This window comes from Suricata suricatta, chromosome 2, assembly GCF_006229205.1.
Source record: "Suricata suricatta isolate VVHF042 chromosome 2, meerkat_22Aug2017_6uvM2_HiC, whole genome shotgun sequence".
NCBI lineage: Eukaryota > Metazoa > Chordata > Mammalia > Carnivora > Herpestidae > Suricata > Suricata suricatta.
In genome coordinates, this window is record NC_043701.1 from 40,413,921 (window position 1) to 40,433,531 (window position 19,611).

At 43.0% G+C, this 19,611-nt stretch overlaps 1 protein-coding gene across 6 annotated transcripts in view; it reads left to right on the forward strand.

Moving 5' to 3' along the window:
* The window catches only part of AOAH (acyloxyacyl hydrolase), a 167,654-nt gene that overhangs the window by 119,806 nt on the left and 28,237 nt on the right, over positions 1–19,611 (forward strand). For all 6 annotated transcript variants that reach the window (XM_029925011.1, XM_029925004.1, XM_029925019.1 and 3 more), the window contains 3 exons: positions 1,003–1,085; positions 16,953–16,989; positions 17,735–17,809. In XM_029925011.1, the coding sequence (XP_029780871.1) occupies positions 1,003–1,085; positions 16,953–16,989; positions 17,735–17,809 (195 nt within the window). The remainder of the gene's footprint in view (positions 1–1,002; positions 1,086–16,952; positions 16,990–17,734; positions 17,810–19,611) is intronic.

Genomic DNA, 19,611 nt, shown 5'->3' on the forward strand with positions numbered 1-19,611 from the left:
CCACTTTCCTACAAGTGGCCATATGTCATTCCCTCTCATGTAGTACTCCATTGTGTATATATACCAATAAATATTTATTTATTTATTAATTTTTTATGTCTTTTATTTATTTTTGAGAAACAGAGAGAGATAGTGCGAGCAGGGTAGGGTCAGAGAGAGAGGGAGGCACAGAATCTGAAGCAGGCTCCAGGCTCTGAGCTAGTGGTTAGCACAGAGCCCGATGCGAGGCTCGAACTCAGGAACCGTGAGATCATGACCTTAGCCAAAGCCGGATGCTCAACCGTCTGAGCCACCCAGGCGCCCCTTTTTATTTATTTTTGAGAGAGAGAGACAGCGTGAGCAGGGGAGGGTCAGAGAGAGAAGGAGTCACAGGATCTGAAGCACGCATGCTCCAGGCTCTGAGCTAGCTGTCAGCACAAAGCCTGACGCAGGGCTCGAACCCACAAACTGTGAGATCATGACCTGAGCCGAAGTTGGACGCTTGACCGACTGAGCCACCCAGGCACCCCAATAAAATTTTTTAAAAATGATACAGTTGCTAAGATGACCATTGTTCAAGAAACTTAGAGCAGCTCTTGGTAAAAAGATTAGAAAGGGATGACTCTGGAGAACTTCACAAAAGTGAAAAAGTTTAATCTTACTACATTGATGCAAACCATTTTATAGGACTGTTATTTGTAACAACTCTTTTTTTTTAATTTTTTAATGTTTATTTATTTTTGAGAGAGAGAGAAAGACAAAGTGTGAGTTGGGGAGGGACAGAGAGAGAAGGAGACACAGAATTTAAAGCAGTCTCCAGGTTCTGAGCTGTCCCGAACTGGGCCACCCAGGCACCCACAACTCTTTATAATGTATTGACAGTTTAGAGAAAAGGTGTGCAGAGATTGGATTTTCTGAGTTCATTTAAACTACCATTTTGAAAAATCATGATAAAATCAAGCTTTTTGAACTTAATCATGTGAATGTCCTGATATGAAACACACACATATATATTTGTTTCAGAATTAAAGAAAGTTCTCTTTACCTTCGCTTATGGAAAAGAAACCGCTGCAATCACAGAGACTACCAGAATATTTCAAGAAATGGTATGTAGTTTTCCACTGAAACCTCCAGGAGTGTTCCTTTAATGATTGATTTTATTCCATAAGTGCCACAAAACCTGAGACTTAGAAAACAAGGGCCACCTAATAAAATGAACAGTCTCCCTCTCCAGCACCAGGGCCCTTCAATTATAGCATCTAACCCACAGCAGAGGAGAGAAAGAACAAAATGTGCCGAAGGCGTATACCAAGGCAAGGGAGCAGGTCAGTCATCCACAAGCAAAGTTCTAGAAAGGCGGAGGCAAAGTTAAAGGCTCAAGAGGCAAGATTTAAGCAAGCATTAGCAGAACAAGGGCTGAGTAAAATCAAGATCATTGCAAAGGCTCTGCCCTTCCCTTAGGTGCAAAGTCTCCCACATTTCTACTGGGGTCAGAGTTTCAAGAAAAATGCCCGTGTTTGTGGCTGAAATCCCCAAAGCCATTGAGAAAATGAATGTATTTTCAGAGTGGTGTGGAGACTTGCAGGTCACTCTCAGTCTCCGGTGTTTCCCAGGACATCAGTGTCCTTGCCTCTCACCTACGTCCTTCTCAGCTCCCACCTTGGACCCAGAGATATTCCACTGCCACAAGATTTCAGTGAAATTCCTGATTGATGAACCAAAGCCCGGCTAATGCCGAATGAATTTCCAAGTAATGTTTTGTGACACCGTAATGCAGAGATGGCAGGCACTTTAGGGTGTGTGTTGCCACTCCATCTTCCTAAGATATCACTAATCAACCATGGCGCTCCTCTCTGCTACACCCAGATTCTGCCTCAGCAATTCGAATCTACAACACAGCACGTCTGACAATCACCATCAACATATTAGACTTGGCACATAAAGTTAAACCTATTTGCCATCAGTGTGCCATCTTGAATTCTCCAGACAGCTAAGGCATTTTCCAGGCGGTACTAGTTTTAACTAAATATATGACCTGCAAATAATGTATGTCTTATCCTACATATTCTACACAGAATAAATGTTCTACTATCCTAAGAACAATATAAGTTTTCTTACTAATAAAATAATAGTTGCTATTTATTACTCTCTTACCAAGTGCTAAGAGTACTTTACATGTAATATTTCAGCTAATTTTTTTCAACAAACTGTAAGGCAAGTATCAGTATATTTCTTCAGTTCCATGATGCCACTGATTATAATAGCTCAGGGGAGTACTGAGGGAGGAAAAAGGAGAGAAGAATTACAGTGTACACACTGAGCGCACACTCAACCCAATATCAAACGTGTTAAAATGTACTTCTCAGAATCGAGGAATTATAATGATAGATATCCATGCTGTAACAGCTGAGGAAACAGAGACATCCAGAGACCAGGCTTGCCTGGGATCACAGAGGAAGTCGCACGGCTGCAACTTGTCACACTACACTCAGACACCAACAAAGGCACTGTGGTCACTGCCTGTGATCTGAGATGATCTACAGAAAGAGCTGGGCCTCACCTCTGCAGAGGAACACAGTGGACAATGTAGTGGAAAGTTAGAATTGAACCTGGCTATGAATCATCATGGATATAAAGTGAACATCAGCCCGTTGCATTTTCTCTTTTCCTTCAGTGAGATAATCAAACAGCCCCAAAGCTGTCAAAAGCTCTCTGTCAATGTAGAAGGTAAAAAGAAGAACAAAAACACCTGTGTTCAAGATCATGCACTCTAGGAAATGATGGTGAAGAAGCCATATCTTTTTATTTAGAAAGACAAAACACTGCCAAAAGAAAAATCGGGATACAAAATTGGATGGTACCGTTTTTAGTTTTACATTTTAATTTTTATTTAAAAAAGTTTTAATGTGTATTTATTTTTGAGAGAGAGAGAGGCAGACTGCAAGCAGAGGAGAGGCAGAGAGAGAGGGAGAGACAGAATCTGAAGCAGGCTCCAGGCTCTGAGCTGTCACACAGATGTGGGGCTCGAACACACAAATCGTGAGATCATGACCTGAGCCGAACTCAGATGCTTAACTGACTGAGCCACCCAGGAGCCCCTACTACATTTTTTTAAATAAAAGAAAAAACTAGCTTCACATAAGAAGATCATAGAAAATACACCAAAGTCATTGTGTTTGATCAATTGTGGACGATCACTTTTTTTTCTTTACTTTTCTGTTTTGTAAAGATCTTATTTTTACATAGAAATAACCTTTAAAAAAAAAAAAAACCTAGAAAGTGAGTATAAGAACCATGAAGGACTTGCCCGGGATCCCGTAGCCAAGGGGGTCAGGTCAGGACAGGAACAAGCAATAGGACTCTGTAAGCTGCCCTCTCCCTGTGCCCATGACACCAGCATTTCCCTCTCCCAAGCCCCAGACTTGTCAAACCCAACATTACTTTCTATCCACAATGAATGCAGCAATCTTTTGTAAAATCATAAAGACCAAAGTAAGATGCTCCAAAAAATACAAAGTATAATTTGTAGTAGATGTTTGTCCTTTTGCGGTATGCTGTCTTGACAGCATTCCTTTAAAACTCAGATTGTGAAGATAAAACGGGGGAAAAAGAGATGGGCAGGAAGGCTAATCATGAAAAAAAAAAAAAAAACAAGTGTGTCAAAATGGGATCAAAACCTGTGCCTTCTGTCAGACTTAAGTCTAACAAATAGGTGCCAGAGTGTAAAGGGGGGCAGGGCTTTTTTCCTTCCTTTTCTTTAAATCTGCAATCCTTAGAAATGCCTAGAATGTATACTTTGTCTAGTATAACTTCTTTGAAGATGCTTCTTGACTATTTTTCTAAGGATGTAATTCTAAATGGGTTTTTATTGCTGCTGTTGTTATTGTTTTAGTTCCTCATAATTACTCATTATTTAATGTTCTGCTTTTACTTCCAGCCTTTCCTCCTATTTACTGTAGCTTTTCCTCACTACGGGTTTTCTTTTGATATTATGCAGAATGTAACCTGACTAGCTGTACCAAGTTATTTCAATTACTCCCGAGGGTTTTTATTGGATATAGGAAAAGTCAGCCTTCTACACCCTGCATATTTATGGCTACACTTATTTTTCAGAACCAGCGAGGGGCTGGTGGTGGAGAGAGAGAGAAGGGAGAGTGAGAAGAGTTGAATGGAATATTAAAGACTTCCTTAAAAATTGTATAGTAAGAATTAAAGAAACAGCTCTTAGTTTCATCTTGATGTTTCTCAACAAGATCTGGAAAATGTCTGGTTCACCTCTACCATGAGCCATAGCCAGTGATGTAAAGCATTTTAAGATGTAAAATGTTGAAGCCATCTTTAATTTGGGTACTAATTCCCCAGCAAGCCCTTCTTTGCGATGGGCAAAGGAGGTTTGCAGATAACACCTACAGCCCCCAGCTTGCCCAAAGGGCCGGGGGGAGGGACGTGTAGGGAAGAGGGAAGGGGTCAGTACACCTCGTGGGTGGATGGCTCCTCATAGAATGCCACCTCACTTCTTCAAGATGCAAAGCAATTCCCAGAGGACGGACAGCAGAGGTATCCTGCTCTTGGTGCTTCCTAAAATCATCTCGTTTCCTTGCCCTGTAAACTAGTAGGCTGGTTCTGAATTTGGGCCCTGGAATTGGTGTGTGCCTTGGATCAATGGTTTAATTTCCCTGGTCTGTTTCTGCATCTATGGAACGTGGGTCATGGTTCAATTCACACAGTTGCCAAAGGTGACCTGGGTTGTTGTCCTGGGTTGCCTAGGCAACAAGCTAGCCCCAGTAGGTTGCCTTCACCCTATTTTGCAGAGGGAAAGGCACCACCCAAAGTCAGTGGGTGATGGGGTTTGGGGATGTTTGCCCCTTCTCCAATAAAGCCAATTTTTAAACTATATCACATGACATTGCACAATTCATCACAAAACCCAGATGGAGCCCACTTTGCACCGCAAGGATAATAATAGGCCATACTTGAACTTCACAGGGCTATTATAAGGTTGAATGTGGAAAATGCAGTGCTTCCTAAATGTCCATCATCATTGCTAACTCCACCTACTACCTGTCCTATTATTTCCTCAGCATTGTAAAAAACTAGTCACCTTTTCAACATACATTGTTTCTTTAAAAAAAAAAAAGTAGATTTAAAAACACAACAATACATCTAAAAAATGCATGCCCACGATGGGAAGTCCTATTGCTCCCAGAGTGTAAGGACAGAATGAGGGGGCATCTGGGGTTGGGTCTCCAGGCCCTTCACGGCAGCAGTGAGCAGGAAGGTCACGCGTGGGGAGCAGTCGACTGGACCTGGAGAATCTCACAGAAAAAGAGGGCTTCCTGGGAGGAAAAGGCTGAGCGAGGGATCGGAGCAGGAAATGTTGGAGCCTGGTAGACAGCAGGTCTGAGACTGACTGAGGGGATCTGGAGCCAGGGACAGAGGAGAAATGGGCAGGATTTCGAGGGAGCCCTGAGGAATGGGAGCTGGGTGCTGCAGGCTAGGCTCCCCTTGCACGGCTGGGGAAAAGTAGGACAAGGGCAGGATTCGGGTGTGTCGTAACCCGCACTCAGGGTCGCGTTCCTTCACTGAGCCCCGCGTTGAGGCGCCAATTGTCTTAACCCGGGGCGGGCCGAGGACTGCTCTTCCGCCCGTCCACTTCCACCCCAGGCTGGAGCGGCACTTGTGGGAGCCACGGTGCGCTAGCTCGCCAGGTCCAGGCGCCTCATCCTTGGCTTTGAGCAGGCGTCCTTAGCGGGTCCTTCTCCTGAGGGAGGGAGAGAAAAACAGGGCAGGAGGGAGAGACGCAGAGAGTGAAGACAGCACACACCGTTTTCGATCAAGCCTCTGTCTCCTTTATTCTTCTTCTTCTCCTCTCTCCTTCTTATTAAGAAAATAATTCCTCTTATATAGAATTTTGGGGTGGGAACCTGACCCAGATCGGTTACCAGGTAAACAGAGTCAAATGCACATCAAAAGAAGCGCCCAGACTTGCCTTCTGCAATGCTGGGGAAGGGAAGCTAGCACTGAATAATCCAAAATGCAGTTTTGATCTTTTGTGCACCTTGGCCACTCTACGTCTGGCCCAGCATGACCGACGCCAAAATCTTGGACCAGGAAATGGCAATCTCCAGCCTCCAGATGCAAATCTTGTTTACTGGTTCACTCCCCGGAGAGTGATAATCCTTGCCTGAGGCAGCCAGAAAACTTGGTGGCTTCCAACAGGGGTGCAAGGGAGTGAGAGCTGAGGGTGAGGCAGTGAGGACCCCTGTGGATGGGTGGGGCAAAGGATGGAAGCTGTGGGGTGGTAGAGGCTTGAGAACAAGCCTTGACTGGTTGAGCTGGGAGCTCTAGAACATTCTAGAAGGTGGAGGAACAGATGAAGGCTTTCAAAGATGATCACCTCTCAGAGGCTAGACCTGTAAGTATGGATGCCAATCAGTATCCATCTGGGAGTCCAGTGAGGCAAACATGGATGCCAAAACTATGTTTCATACCCATGCTTCATGGCATTGGGCCTCAGGGCCTCATGAAGAGTCAATGTATGCTAGCTTTCATTCAGCCCTCACTGTCCTCGCCTGACTTCATTGCCCTCATTCACACACCCAGCAGAGCCAACCTCCTGCCACCTTACACAAGCCCTCTGCTGCTGCCTCTGGTCACCCTTTTCTTGGCTTGTAGCTGCGTTTCTTGCTTCAAGTCGAAATTTCCAGTGTGACAGTGAGCATGAGCCCCGACAGAACCATATTTGTACTCCTAGCACTGAGCTCAGCCTCTGCTGCACGTAGTAGGGACAGGTGAACCCAACATACTTTTTTTTCTTATAAACTCAATAACTCTCAGGAGTTACACTTAGCCTTTGAAGAGAAGCACACACAGTAATCCTTTGCCAACCTGAATACCTCCACAGTGGGCAAAAGCCAGGATTGGCAAGATTACACTTCATTTCTAAAATAAAAGTAGAAGAAAAACAAATGTTAAAGGAGTATTCAATGTGGATTTTTAAGTAAATAAAAATTCATAAGTCACCCACTTCTAAAATAAGCAAGACTCATCTGCTTTAATCCCAGTCCTCGAGCCCCCATGACCACAGCACACAGCCTGGGGAGGGGCGCACTCGGGCAGACTGGTTCCTGGGCCACACGTAACATCTCCAGTTTCCCAAGGAGACTTTACTAGCCTGGAATGTCCTCTTTCACTGGTAGCCTTCCTCACTTTGATTCTGCAGGTTTAGCAAAACCTTAGTGTAAACACCTATTTGGGGTTGTTTTGTTTGGAGAAAGTCAAAAGTTCTTCCAGGAATTTTATTTTGCAGGCCCGATCCCCCATATAGTGTGAGGCCTCCCCTCTCTGTGCACGCGTGTGCGCCCCCATGCACCGGAAGTGGGAGGGGGGGACTACCTGAAAGGATATAGATAAGAAACTCGGAGAATTTTAACACGCCGCCATAGGGCCTGTGCCGCAGCCTCACCTAGGCAATCCCACCTCAGTCCCTTTGCTGCAGAGCAGATTTGAGCTTGAACCCCAGCTTCTCCGCATTGCCCCTCCCCCATTCCCAGAACTTCTTACTGGTTCCCTTCTTTTGGCTTGCGTTAAACCATTTAGAGAATGGGAGAAAATCTGGCAGACCAGAGAAACTAGGGTAAAGGGGCAAAATTCAGGGCGGCCCATCAAATTTATATTCAGGCCAACTACATGGTAAGGTGCTAGGAAGGCTAAGTGGGAGGTGGGGATGAGAGGGGTGAAGGAAGTGTTCCCTGGGCAGACAGAAGTGGGGGGAGGGTCAAGGAGCAGAAGCAGAGAGAGAGGAGAGGGAGGAAAACGAGAGCAGGGTGCTACATGTCCATGATGGCTGTGAGCTCAGCTCTGTGCTCCCTCCTGATGGCTGTTCAGCTGTTTCTTCTACAAATCACTGCTCTGCAATGAACCCCACAAGATTGCCAGCAAAGAAAATCACCTCATTCGTGCACCACAGTACAGTACAACTCGTTCCTGTTCTCCAGTGAAAAGTCGGGGGGGAAGGCAAGCCCTGAATTCATCTCCCTGCTGATATTAAGTCTGCTGGTGTTTTTGAGCACCAGCTGCCGTAATAGGCACAGAGGATAAAAAAGACTAAACATTAATGGATGCATGACCACATTCAAGTCCTGACCTCTCACTGCCTGGCTCCATAGCCCCAGTGAGTCCTTCCGTTTTTAGCCTCAATTTCCCTTTATGTAAAATAAAGGCAGATAATGTCAACTTCCATCAGAGCTCTATGACTCCAAAATTCAAAATCAGATTGTTTTTAACTCGCAGTCTTCAGGGTCACTCCATGTTTAAGTGTTTTGTTTTAATGATTTGTTGCTGATATTTAAAACTCAAGAGCTTTTGCATAAAAATCTCATTCTTATCTATCTCCAAAATTCAGCAGTTCTGGCAACACAGCCACACTCCCACCTGGCAACCATTGCTTGGAGCTGAGTAGTGACCTCCCCTTCAGGTGGACTATAGGTTTAGCTACCTGGCCTTTGTGGCCATTTGGGGCTTTGGACCCCTACCAAGTCTTAATTGGCCAGAAACTGTTCGAGTAAAAGTAGAATTAGGACGGCAGTGTACAATAGGTTAGAAGGGGCAAAAGTGGGAAAGAGCTCCTACAAGGCGACCAGGACCTGCGTGAGAAGCAGGAGAAAAGACACTTCTGGGCGATGTTCTACCAAGAGCGGACATGACAGAACCATCCTTCTTGCTCTTAGACTTAACAGAGATTTGCCAGAAAGCAGTTTGCTTCCTCAACAAGCAAAATCACCACTGAAGGAGCTTGCCTTGGGCACAGAAACACCACTATTCAGGCCTTGTTCCAAGCCAGAAAGAACACACTGATGTATTTCCAGGCCCTGGCCAGCTCATTGCATGTTCTACCTGGGGAATACTATCAAGGAAAGACCGTTGCTCAGGGCATGACTCCCCAGGAGCACCCATTAGCAGGATGGGTGGATTTAGCTGGAGAGTTGTTGAGGTTGCTACTGTTATTACTTTTATAGATTTTCGCTGATACTAGGCACTGCCAGCTTAGTTCAGACTGCTTTAACAACAATAACAACAACATAGACTAAGTGTCTTATAAATTACAGAAACTTATTTCTCACAGTTTTAGAGGCTGGAAGTCTGAGATCAGAGCGCCAGCAGGGGGAGTTCTGGGTGAGAGCCCCCTCCTGGGTTGCAAACTGCTGACTTCTTCTGTCCTCTTGCGGCACGGCAGAACGGAGGAACACCTGCTTTCTGCCTCTTCTTAAAGAGCACAGATTCAATCCATGAGAACTCCATCTTTTGGACCTAATTACCTCGCAAAGGTCCCACCTCCAAATACCATCACAATGGGAATTAGGTTCCAACATATGAATTTGGGAGGGGTAAAATATTTAGTTCATAATAGGTACCTTCTCTCACTCAGACACTATTCTAAGTACTTTGCATTCTCTATCCCCATTTACTCCACCAAGCAACCCTATTTTACAGGGGAAGACACTGGGGCTTAGATGAGTTTATTAACTTGCCCACAGTCCATTAGCTCTTCAGTGGTGGAGTGTAAACCCATGTCTGTCTCATGCCAGCCATGTCAGAGCATGTCTATGTCTGCTCCTGACCACTCCATGCTGCCCCTTTTCAGATTCTGGTTTCTAAAGCCACCATCTTCACTTCACTGTCACACTGTCAGGATGACCACTATCTGCCTGGAGAAGCCAAACATCCAAATTAGATACCTTGACCCAGTACTCTGTTAGCCTTCCCTCTTTATCAAAAGTGGTCCTCTCAGAAACGGAAAGGAAAGAAAAAATGTAAAAGAAGGATGAAGAAACAAACTAGAAATGATTATTAATCCAGGCAGAACTGAATTCAGTTATACACACAAGAACTTACTATTTTTATTACCACCTCACCCCACCATGATCTCTATTCTCAAACAAAACAGATTTTGTGCTTTTAACTAGCTACCTGAGCACTTACTCCTGTATTCTTGATAAAAATGCACAACCTGAATTTGAGGAGAAATCATAACCCAAACCCAAATTGAAGGGCACTCTATAAAATAATTGGTCAGTACCCTTCAAAAGGCTCAAGGTCATAAAACACTGAAGAATTAGTCCATATTAAAGGAGACTGAACTGACATAAGACTAAATATAATATGTGATCCTGAGTTGGACTGATCCATGAGTGGGACAATCAGTGAAATTTAAATAGGTCTATAGATTAGACAACAGTATTGTAGCAGTATGAATTTCCTGATTTTGATAACTGTACTAGGACTGTGAAAGATGTTCACATTTAGGGAATTTGGGTAAAATATATGTGAAAATCCTTTGTTCTATTTCTGTAACTTTATGTAAACCATTTCAACCTTTGTAAATTATTTTAACCTTTTCAAAATCATTTCAAAATGAAAATGTTAAGACCATTTTTTAAAAGCCACAGGGTACTGGAGAGAAGCAAAGAAATTGCCTTGCCAAGCAGGCCCTCAGTAAGTATTTAGTAAACCCCACCACTGGGTCAAGTTTTTTTTTATCTCAACCCAGAATGTTGGGACGAGATGACAGCAATTACTTGTCACAAAACAACGGGGACATTTCTGTTCGGGAGGCATGATCCAATGAGCTCATGGCAACAGAGCCAGGTTTTAATACCAATTTTTGAGATGTTTGATCTAAAAGGTAAATGTAGTTATGCTCAATGCCTGCAGATATCAAAATTTCCTATTTCTCCTAAGGACCAAAGGTATCTCCATGATACACTGTTTGGTTTTAATAGAAACTTTTGAAGGAAAAACATTTCAATTTGAAACATTTCATATAGAGGGGCACATTTCCCTCCTTAGGTTAGGGGGATTTATTCCCATTTTTAATATTTTTAAGGCTTTGAGTCTCAAAGAATCATTAAACAGTGGAGACATTCTGATCCAAGTGGAACTATTTCTTAGGATTTATCTACAGAGCGCTTCCTGGCTCCTCCTGGTTTGTTGTAACTCATCTAGGTAGAAGGAGGCCACCTAACAATGATTATTATGTGAAGAGAATGAGTTTTCATTTCTTCTGTTAGGTCAAGATTTCCATCCTGTACCTCTTGAATCTGCCCACCTACAGAAGGCAAATTCAGAAGAAAGCACCTGCTTTTTTTTTTTTATGTAATTGTCAATGGCAAAGGTTGCTGAAGTCCTAAGGAGTCTCCTTTCAATAAATCCCTTTTGTTTTTAAATATTTATGTATTTATTTTGAGAGAGAGAGCGAGCATGCACATGGGGGAGAAGCAGCAAGAGAGAGAGAGAGAGAAAGGGAGAGATAGAATACCAAGCAGGCTCTGTGCTGTCAGAGACAACTGATGTGGGGCTCAGACCCACGAACTGTGAAATTATGATGTGAGATCATGACCCGAGCCAAAATCAAGAGTCAAATGCTCAATTGACTAAGTCACCCGGGGTGGGGGGGGGGAGCCCACTCAGTAGATCTCTTTTGTTTAGGGTTTGAGATAAAGGACATTGTGGGGAAAGCTCCCTGCTACTTGTGTTGATAGCTTGAATGAATTTGCCATGTTTTTTTATCAGGTCCAAAGCATGCTGAGATGCGCCTTTTACTTTTGGTCTTCTCTTTTACTTCCTTTCCTTTCATTTTCCACTTGATTTTGCCTCCACTTACTACTCCCTCTGTTTTCTCTCCGATTTTGTAATAGGTGCTAGAAATAGAAAGATGGACAAGACAAAGGCCCTGAATTCAAGGAGATCATAACCACATGGAAAAGAGAGACAAATAAAGAAACAATTAGGATTCTTCTGAAATGACACTAAAATAGAGGGAGATTGAGGTCTCTGGAGGTGAGATATTTACCTCTGCCTGGAGAAGGAGAGGAAAACTTCACAGAGAAGGTATATTTGAGCAGATTTCCCTGCAGAAAAAAAAAGCAAACAAACAGGAATCCATAAAGCAGAGGGAAATGGTGACTCAGTGCAAAGAGGCTCCAAGGGCAAAATATCTTTGAGAAAGAGGAAGAGAGAAGTTCAGTGTGGCTGAAGGACGCTTGTGAAGCTGTGTCAAGTTTTGAGACCATGAGGGAGACTAGAGCCATTCTGGGAAGACTATTACATTCTTTTAAAAATATATGTTTTGGGGAGTCATTTATCTAGTTTGTCACAGAAATTCGGAACCTCATTTGTGAATTTGAAAGTATTTTCAGCAGTAGCAACACCATCAAAAATTGTCACAACAAACAATTATAAAGTGTCTACTATTTTGAGCTCAAGGTCAATGTATTAGTCTGAATGTTTCTACTTATTGCAAGCAAACATTTTTAGAGAAAAGAGGGAATTTAAATTTCTTATGGCTGATTTTTTAGCTAGATGTATATACATCATACTCTTCAAAATGCTTCCTCAATTATAAAAATATGAGCAAAATCTGCATTACTTAAAGTCTAATGAAAGTTAAAAAACATTGTTAGGTTTACTTTATGTCTGTGTATGACAACACATTTTCCATGAACATTTTATACTCTCTATGATGCTTTTTAGGTCTCTGGTTCTGGGAACAATAGACTAAGTAGGCTCTACCCAGCTGGCCCCACTGAATGCTGCTATAAAGCCCGGTCAGAAAGTATGGAGCAGATGCTAGAGAACTCTGGAAAGTAAATAGTAGCAGGTTGATTGAAGAAGACCAGAATGAGTACCACCAAACCAGCAGTGAGGTCAGCATTTTATTGTCTTTGATATCTCCGGACCTAGACTCAAGGCTGCTCCAAACCCAGAAGTGAACAGAGTCACAGAGAAAATACCTTCAGTTCTCACTCAGGAAGTGGGAAAGGGGTCTCCTGGGAGTGACAGGTTCTCATAAAAGAGATAAATCATAGAATTCACATATTCTCATATAAGAACTAAAATGATCTATTTCAGTCACTACTAATGTTTATTGTTAAACCAGCATCTGAAATGGATCACTGCTTACTAACTGTAGGACCTGAGCAAGTCTCTTTCTGCCCCTGGGCCTCCTCTGGAAAGTACGCTGCCTGACCACATGCTGTTGGAGGTCCCACCCGGCGCTGATGCCCCAAGACCTTACACATGACCTTTAAGGAGCACCAAGAGGCAGAGTTATAAAGCTAATGATACTATAGCTTGATGGCCTCCCAAGCCTGGTTGACCTTATGAATTTGTAAAATTTGCCAACTTCAGACATTTAACCACAATTGGTTAAGACCCTTTTCTCTTTCCACTTTGGCTTCCCTTTATGTCAGGTCTCATTTTTGTGTTTTGTGTCCTTTTCCTTAAAGAGGATCCCCCAAATTATATAAGCTTCAGAACTTGAAACCTGGATCTGCCTCCATCCTATTCAGATAGTTAGTTACAACAGAAATGGCATCAAACTTGAGATTTCTTTCTGCGTCATGTGTAAAAAAAGCATCAAATATTTTATTGGAAATTAATTAACAAGTTATTGCCTTCGAACATCAAGAAAGGAAACACCTACTTTTCTTTCAGTGCACAGCTTAACGCTTCTTCAGGCCTCTGAATCCTCAGGCTCTATGTTCCTTATTTGCCTCAGAACTATAAACTTCATAACAATAGAGACCACATCTGTTCTGCTTCCCGATGTGTCCCCAGCACTTATTACAATGCCTGGCACAAACAATGCTGATTTTGTGAAATCCTCCTTCTCTCTTTGCAATGCACAATTCTTCATTTAAAAGGCACTGAATGAGGGGCACCTGGGTGGCTCAGTGGGTTAAGCATCCTACTCGTGGTTTCAGCTCAGGTCATGATCTCAAAAATTCATGAAGAGCCTGCTTGGGATTCTCTTCCTCTCTCTCTGCCCCTCCTCCCCTGGCTCTCTCAAAATAAATAAATAAAATGTTAGCAGATAAAGCACTGTATGAGCCAGAATTCAGAACTTGATGGCCAAAAAAGACTCCCTTCTTCCTTTAATTGGGAACAGGCAGATTCTCCAATGGAGAAGGCCCCTATCTCATAGTCACACCTTTGCCATTTCTCTGTACTATAATTGTAGGGACCAGACTATGGATCTCTTAAGGGTAGTGACAGTGCTTCAGATGTCCCCCTTGTTTTGCTACACCCCACAGGCTAGAAGCTGTCTTTCTTTCCTGCTCACATCTTCTAGTTCCAAATGCTTAGTATTTTCTACAATGGCAGCAGTGAAATCAGCAACTGAGAAGTCTGTATTCAGGAGGAAGACAAGAGAGCTTGGGAAGGAGAGAGACAACAAATGTTGACAGAGCATAAGAAGGGTAGCAGGACAACAGGAAAAGGGAACTAAGAAGAGAGAGGGATGTGGAAATTACCTAAGCTAATTACATAATCTCATAAAACTGAGATTCCCAAAAGGAAATGTAAACCATGGAAGGCACAACAGAATTTTCTGTGCTCATATTATAAATAGTCACCAGAAAAGAAAAAAAAACTTAACATTTGGGTAAAGAAGAGTAGCCATGTTCTCTCTCCTCGAGTGGAAGTTTGTGACTTCTGTTTTGAAATTCGCCACATCCAGTTGTGATTGGCCTGCCATCCTTGTCCTGAGCTGCAAAGGGATGTGGGTGGTGTGGGCACTGGGAGGGGGTGACTCATGTGGCAAGCCATGACAAGATTTCATTTTCATTTCCCTCAAGCTCTGTGGGGGCTCGGCACCTCAAATTCCCAGCTGTACTCTGGATAATGAGGAGAATGATTGGTCTGACCTGGTCCTTTAATATTTTTTTCCCACTGTTGGCTTGAGCTTTCATTAGTTTTCATTTCTTATTAAAAGAAAAATCAAAGAGTGAGAATTAAACACCTCTTGATTGTTATCCTATTGAAAATGGGAAGTTGAGAGTCATGGGGCTGAACTGAATGAAAGACCCAGCCGATGAGATGAGTAAGTCACCGGAGGATCTGCCAGCGGGCAGTGGCTGTCCTCCTGCTCGTCCCTCTTGAGAACGATGGGAGCAATCTAACACCCAGAAATTCTTGGAGTCTCTACAGGTAGGACTCGGTGTTGTAAAATCTGGCACATTCTCTGAGTAGAGATAAGAGGCTAACATCACACTGGGCTTTCCTCTTTTCAAGCATTGGATTTGGATGGGCATTAAAACATTCACCAGCACGCAGTTACGTGCTTACCCCTTTAGATGCTGCTCCTCAGATACAGTCTGTGCCCAACCCATTTGTCACCTCCCCAGTGTGGGTCAGGCACATGGCTGGTGTTCAGCAAGTGAATAGGGAGGGCAAATGGATGCATGCATGCTGAGATGAACTGACTGCTCTTAATTTCTATGTTTGTGTTCATATCGAATATACCCTGCGTCACTACATAAAGGGAATAAAAACAGTATGACAGTTCCTCAAAAAAAAATTAAACATAGCAGTGCCATATGGTCCAGAAATTTCCCTAAAAGAATTGAAAGCAGAGACCTAAAGAGATACTTGCACACCAGTGTTCATAGAAGCATTATTCACAATAGTCAACAGGTAGAAACAAACCAAGTGCCTATCAATGGATGAATGTATATATCCATACAATGGAAACTCACTCAGCCTTTTAAAAAGTGGATATACTAACACATGCTACAAAACTGTGAATACAGTGTGCTAAATGAAATAAACCAGGCACAAAAAGACAAATATTATATGATTCTGCCTATATGAGAGACCTAGTTATTCGTTAATGAGTACAAGTCTTCGCTTCGGGATGTTGGAAAAGTTCTGGAGACAGATAATGCTGATGCTTGCATAACAGTGTGAATGTACTTAATGCTACTTAGATATTCAAAAAAAAAGTTATAAACTTTATGGGTTGTTTATTTTACCACAATAATAATGGAAATATAGCAATGTTCGTTTAATATACTGACATTCCTGAATTAACCAAGGGAATATCAGCACTGCCCATATAGCTTGATTCTACTGTACTTGAAGAAGAGGCAGTCACTGTGTCACACTGCTTCAGGGGAGCATGGGCCATCACAGCCTCCATGGCTGTGCACGCCCCTTTTCCCCATGCAGATCTATAAGAACCCTCACTGACTCTGTCATAAGATGCACCTGCCCCCAGGCTGCAAATTATAGGAGAATCTTCCTTGTCCCTTGTCACCCACCTGATGATTACTCACTTGTTACTGCAGACCAGCCTCCAAGGCGCAAACTGGCAGTAAACCTATTTCGGCTCACTCTTTCTAGACTCCAGCTTAGAGGAGCAATGGCACAGCTCAGCATTACAGACAGACAGAAGGGACTGGGTTTGAACAGCATTATTAGTTGTGTGACTTTAGGCAAGTCACTTAAATAAGCCTCACTTTTCTGCTATAAAATAGGAATACTACCATACCTACCTCACACAGTTGTGCCAAGGCCTAAATGAGCTAATAATGTAAATACCTAATAGTGTCCACAATAAAATGAGTATCTAATAAATACAACTTTTATGTAAGAGATACATTACAGGTGGTAGCAAGGAGAGGGGGAGGGTGGTCATTCATGTCACCACAGGACTTGAAATATATCACCTGTACAGTATGAACCTTGAACACGCCAGCCAGCCAGGAGGAGCCTCAGGTGTGAGCAGAGATACCAGCAGGTGATGAAATGGGGCTTTCTAAGGAGAAGGGTAGTTTTCAAAGAATCCTTTTTTACTTCTTCTCATCCCTCACCTAACTCCTTAATCTTTGGGGTAGTTTCTCTTTGGTGATAGATGTATAGCATGTTCTCACTTCTACTAGAAAGTTTACTCATTCATGCTTAGTAAATATCTTGAGACTTGTAAATCCAAAGAATTTAGGATTATGTTAACATAATGCCAAGGAAACAGAAAACTCATTTAAGAGAATGAAGTTTTTCCCATCTGTGTGATGCTGCAGACAACTTCTGGCTGCACAGTGACATTTCGTCCATGATTTCAGTCGATCAGACCATCATCCTGACTGTGTAGAACTGAACTCACTACCTTTCATTATTTTCTTTTAATTATTCAGGTGCATCTTCCAAAAACCTGGATAAATTTATAGAAAGGTAAGTGAAAGAGGGATATAAGAAGTTGTTTTTAGATTGGGTTTCTGATTTAAAACAAAATAATGACAACCCTCTGGGGCTACTCTGTAATCACTCATATTGAGCACCAGTACCTTGTTAGCCACTCCCAAATATTGGGACATTATCACTTCTTGGACCAGTGGTCATAGGAAGTGATCAATTTGCATATGTCCTTTAAGAAGAATCATAAAAAATGCATACAAAGGGGATTAAACTTAGGCCTGCCCAAAACAGCTGAAAAAAGACCCAGAAAATGTATTTCATTTTCTTGCTTTATGTGCTCATTTTGAGCTTAAAATTCAGAAGCAGGGCCCTGGGTTCCCAGAATGGAAGAGCTGGGAAAACCTTGAATCTGAAGTTCAATACAGGAGCACAGCCATAGGGATGTCCTACAAATCTGGACAGAAGAAACCCAGTTAACACCTGATGACAAATGCTGGGGAAGATCCTAAGAAGATGGCCTCACATGTGCCTCCTGGAGACTTGAATCCACTCTTCTCAATTCTGTTTACTTCTGTGGTCTTTCCCTAATGGGGAAATGGGTTACAGATTATACCCAAGAAGGGGGAATGAGAATGGTGGTACTGGAATGAAAGAAAGATAGAAAAATGTTATCCAAAAGGGGGGCCACACAAAGATCCTTTCACAGATCCAGTCTGTGACATCAGTTCCAAAGCACGACTTCAGAGTATTTGCGATTCAGATTCCATCTATGTCTTCTCAGTTTGTCCAGGAACCAACTGTTGGATCATCCGGCCATCGTTCTATATGCCATGATTGGAAACGATGTCTGCAGTGGGTGAGTTATGGAGAAAGGAAATGTGGATTCCCCTTCTCCACTGCACTCCATCACATTCCAGTAGCCTGCTGTTGAGTTGAATTTCTCTGCCTTAGCAAGTCCTACACACATATGAAATCAACAGAATCAACCCATAAAGCTGAAAGGCCCTTTGAAAAAGATCTAACCTATTAATTCTCTATTCATATTCACAGCATAACTACAAGTTCTCAGTTGTCACAAGATAGATGCTGCTACCAGCCAAGAATCCAAGACTGAATATAATGGCCTTTTAAATAAAATAAGGCCAAATTACTGCTATCCCATAAGAATAGCTTCCTCACTTATATTCTGATATAGGTGCTCATGGTAGAGACAGCACAGACTTAGAGCATTTGCAAAGGAACTGTGTAGAATTCATGGCCAATTCTATTTATGCCCATGGCCCATAGTAAGAAAACAGTTTTGCTAAACTGCTAATATCAGTAGTGATTTCAAAATGTTGAATGCCTTAGTTCCCCCACACCATTTTGGAAGGTTTTTCAGAAATTGTGTGTACCCCTAAGAATATGCTGCACATGTGAATGCCATCTGTCCTGTGATCATGGCCAAAAGGAAAAGAAAAAAAAAGTGAGATCAGATCTAGAACAACTCCCCAGTAGCCACCCACCCACCATTTCAGAAAACAGAAAAGTAGAGCCAAGAGACATTATGTGAGTTACCTGATTAATTGATTAATGGCAGAGCTGGCCTCCAAGCCAAGTGGTACTAGATGTAGGTCATTCTACTCACTGCCCACCCTTTGCTTTCACTCACCAAGCTTTCTAAGCCTGTGCTAAAGTCCCAGTTCAATATTATGAAAATGTGTTTGCCTTCACCTCCATGAGTTGTGAGAGCCCTGGAACTCTCAGTAAATGAGGTGTAGACCTAATTAGTGCAATGAGTTCAGACCAGGAGATCCCATGCTGTGATGCAAAGATATTGATGTGCCAGACCCTGCTTTGATAGCTTGGGTTGGTTTACTGCCCTCTCCAGAACCCCAAGTCACCCAAAGCTACATACTGAGCACCCAAGTCCCAACCTCTATGATGAGCCACATGGAACTCTCTGGTAAATAGGAAACACCCGTAAAACTTTCCACGAGCCAAGAGCCACATCATTCTTTATATCATCTCATCCCCACAGCAGCCTTCAGAGAAAAGTATGATTGTCCCCACTTTACAGATGAGGAAACAGTTTCAGCAAGGTTAAGGAACTACTTACACTGAATGAGTAGCAAGGGTGACATGCAGACCAAGTTCTCTGACTCCATTCTGTGCTCTTTCCACAAGCTGCACTTGCCTTATTTGCTTCCTTTGAGACGACCACTTTTTAAAAATTATATATTGACCACCAGTGATGTGCCAAATTCTGTGCCAGGCTCTGGGACACCGTGGCGAACAGGCCACAGTGCTCGACCACAGGAGCTTTTAGAAGGAAAACCACTGAGCTGTTCAGCCCCAGCCCCATCACAAAACAGACTGAACCCATGTCAGATCAGCCAGTGACCCTCTAGCCTCTGGATTATGTTCCCCTGGAGGGGACCAAGTGCAAACCAGTGATACTGAGCAAAGAAGACCTGCAGAAAGAGGCTTGGACTCCAAGAGCCCAAACCCTTGAAACTGCACTTTTCCAACAGAATCTGCTTACTCAGAGGCCCTTCCAGCCCAGTTCTGCTTTTCCTTTTCCAAAGAGCCAAAGGGCAGGCAGTCATCCGCCAGAGACCTGTGCCAGCCTCTCCCCCCGCCAGGGATCTGGGCAGAGAAGCAGCAAGCATTTGGGTG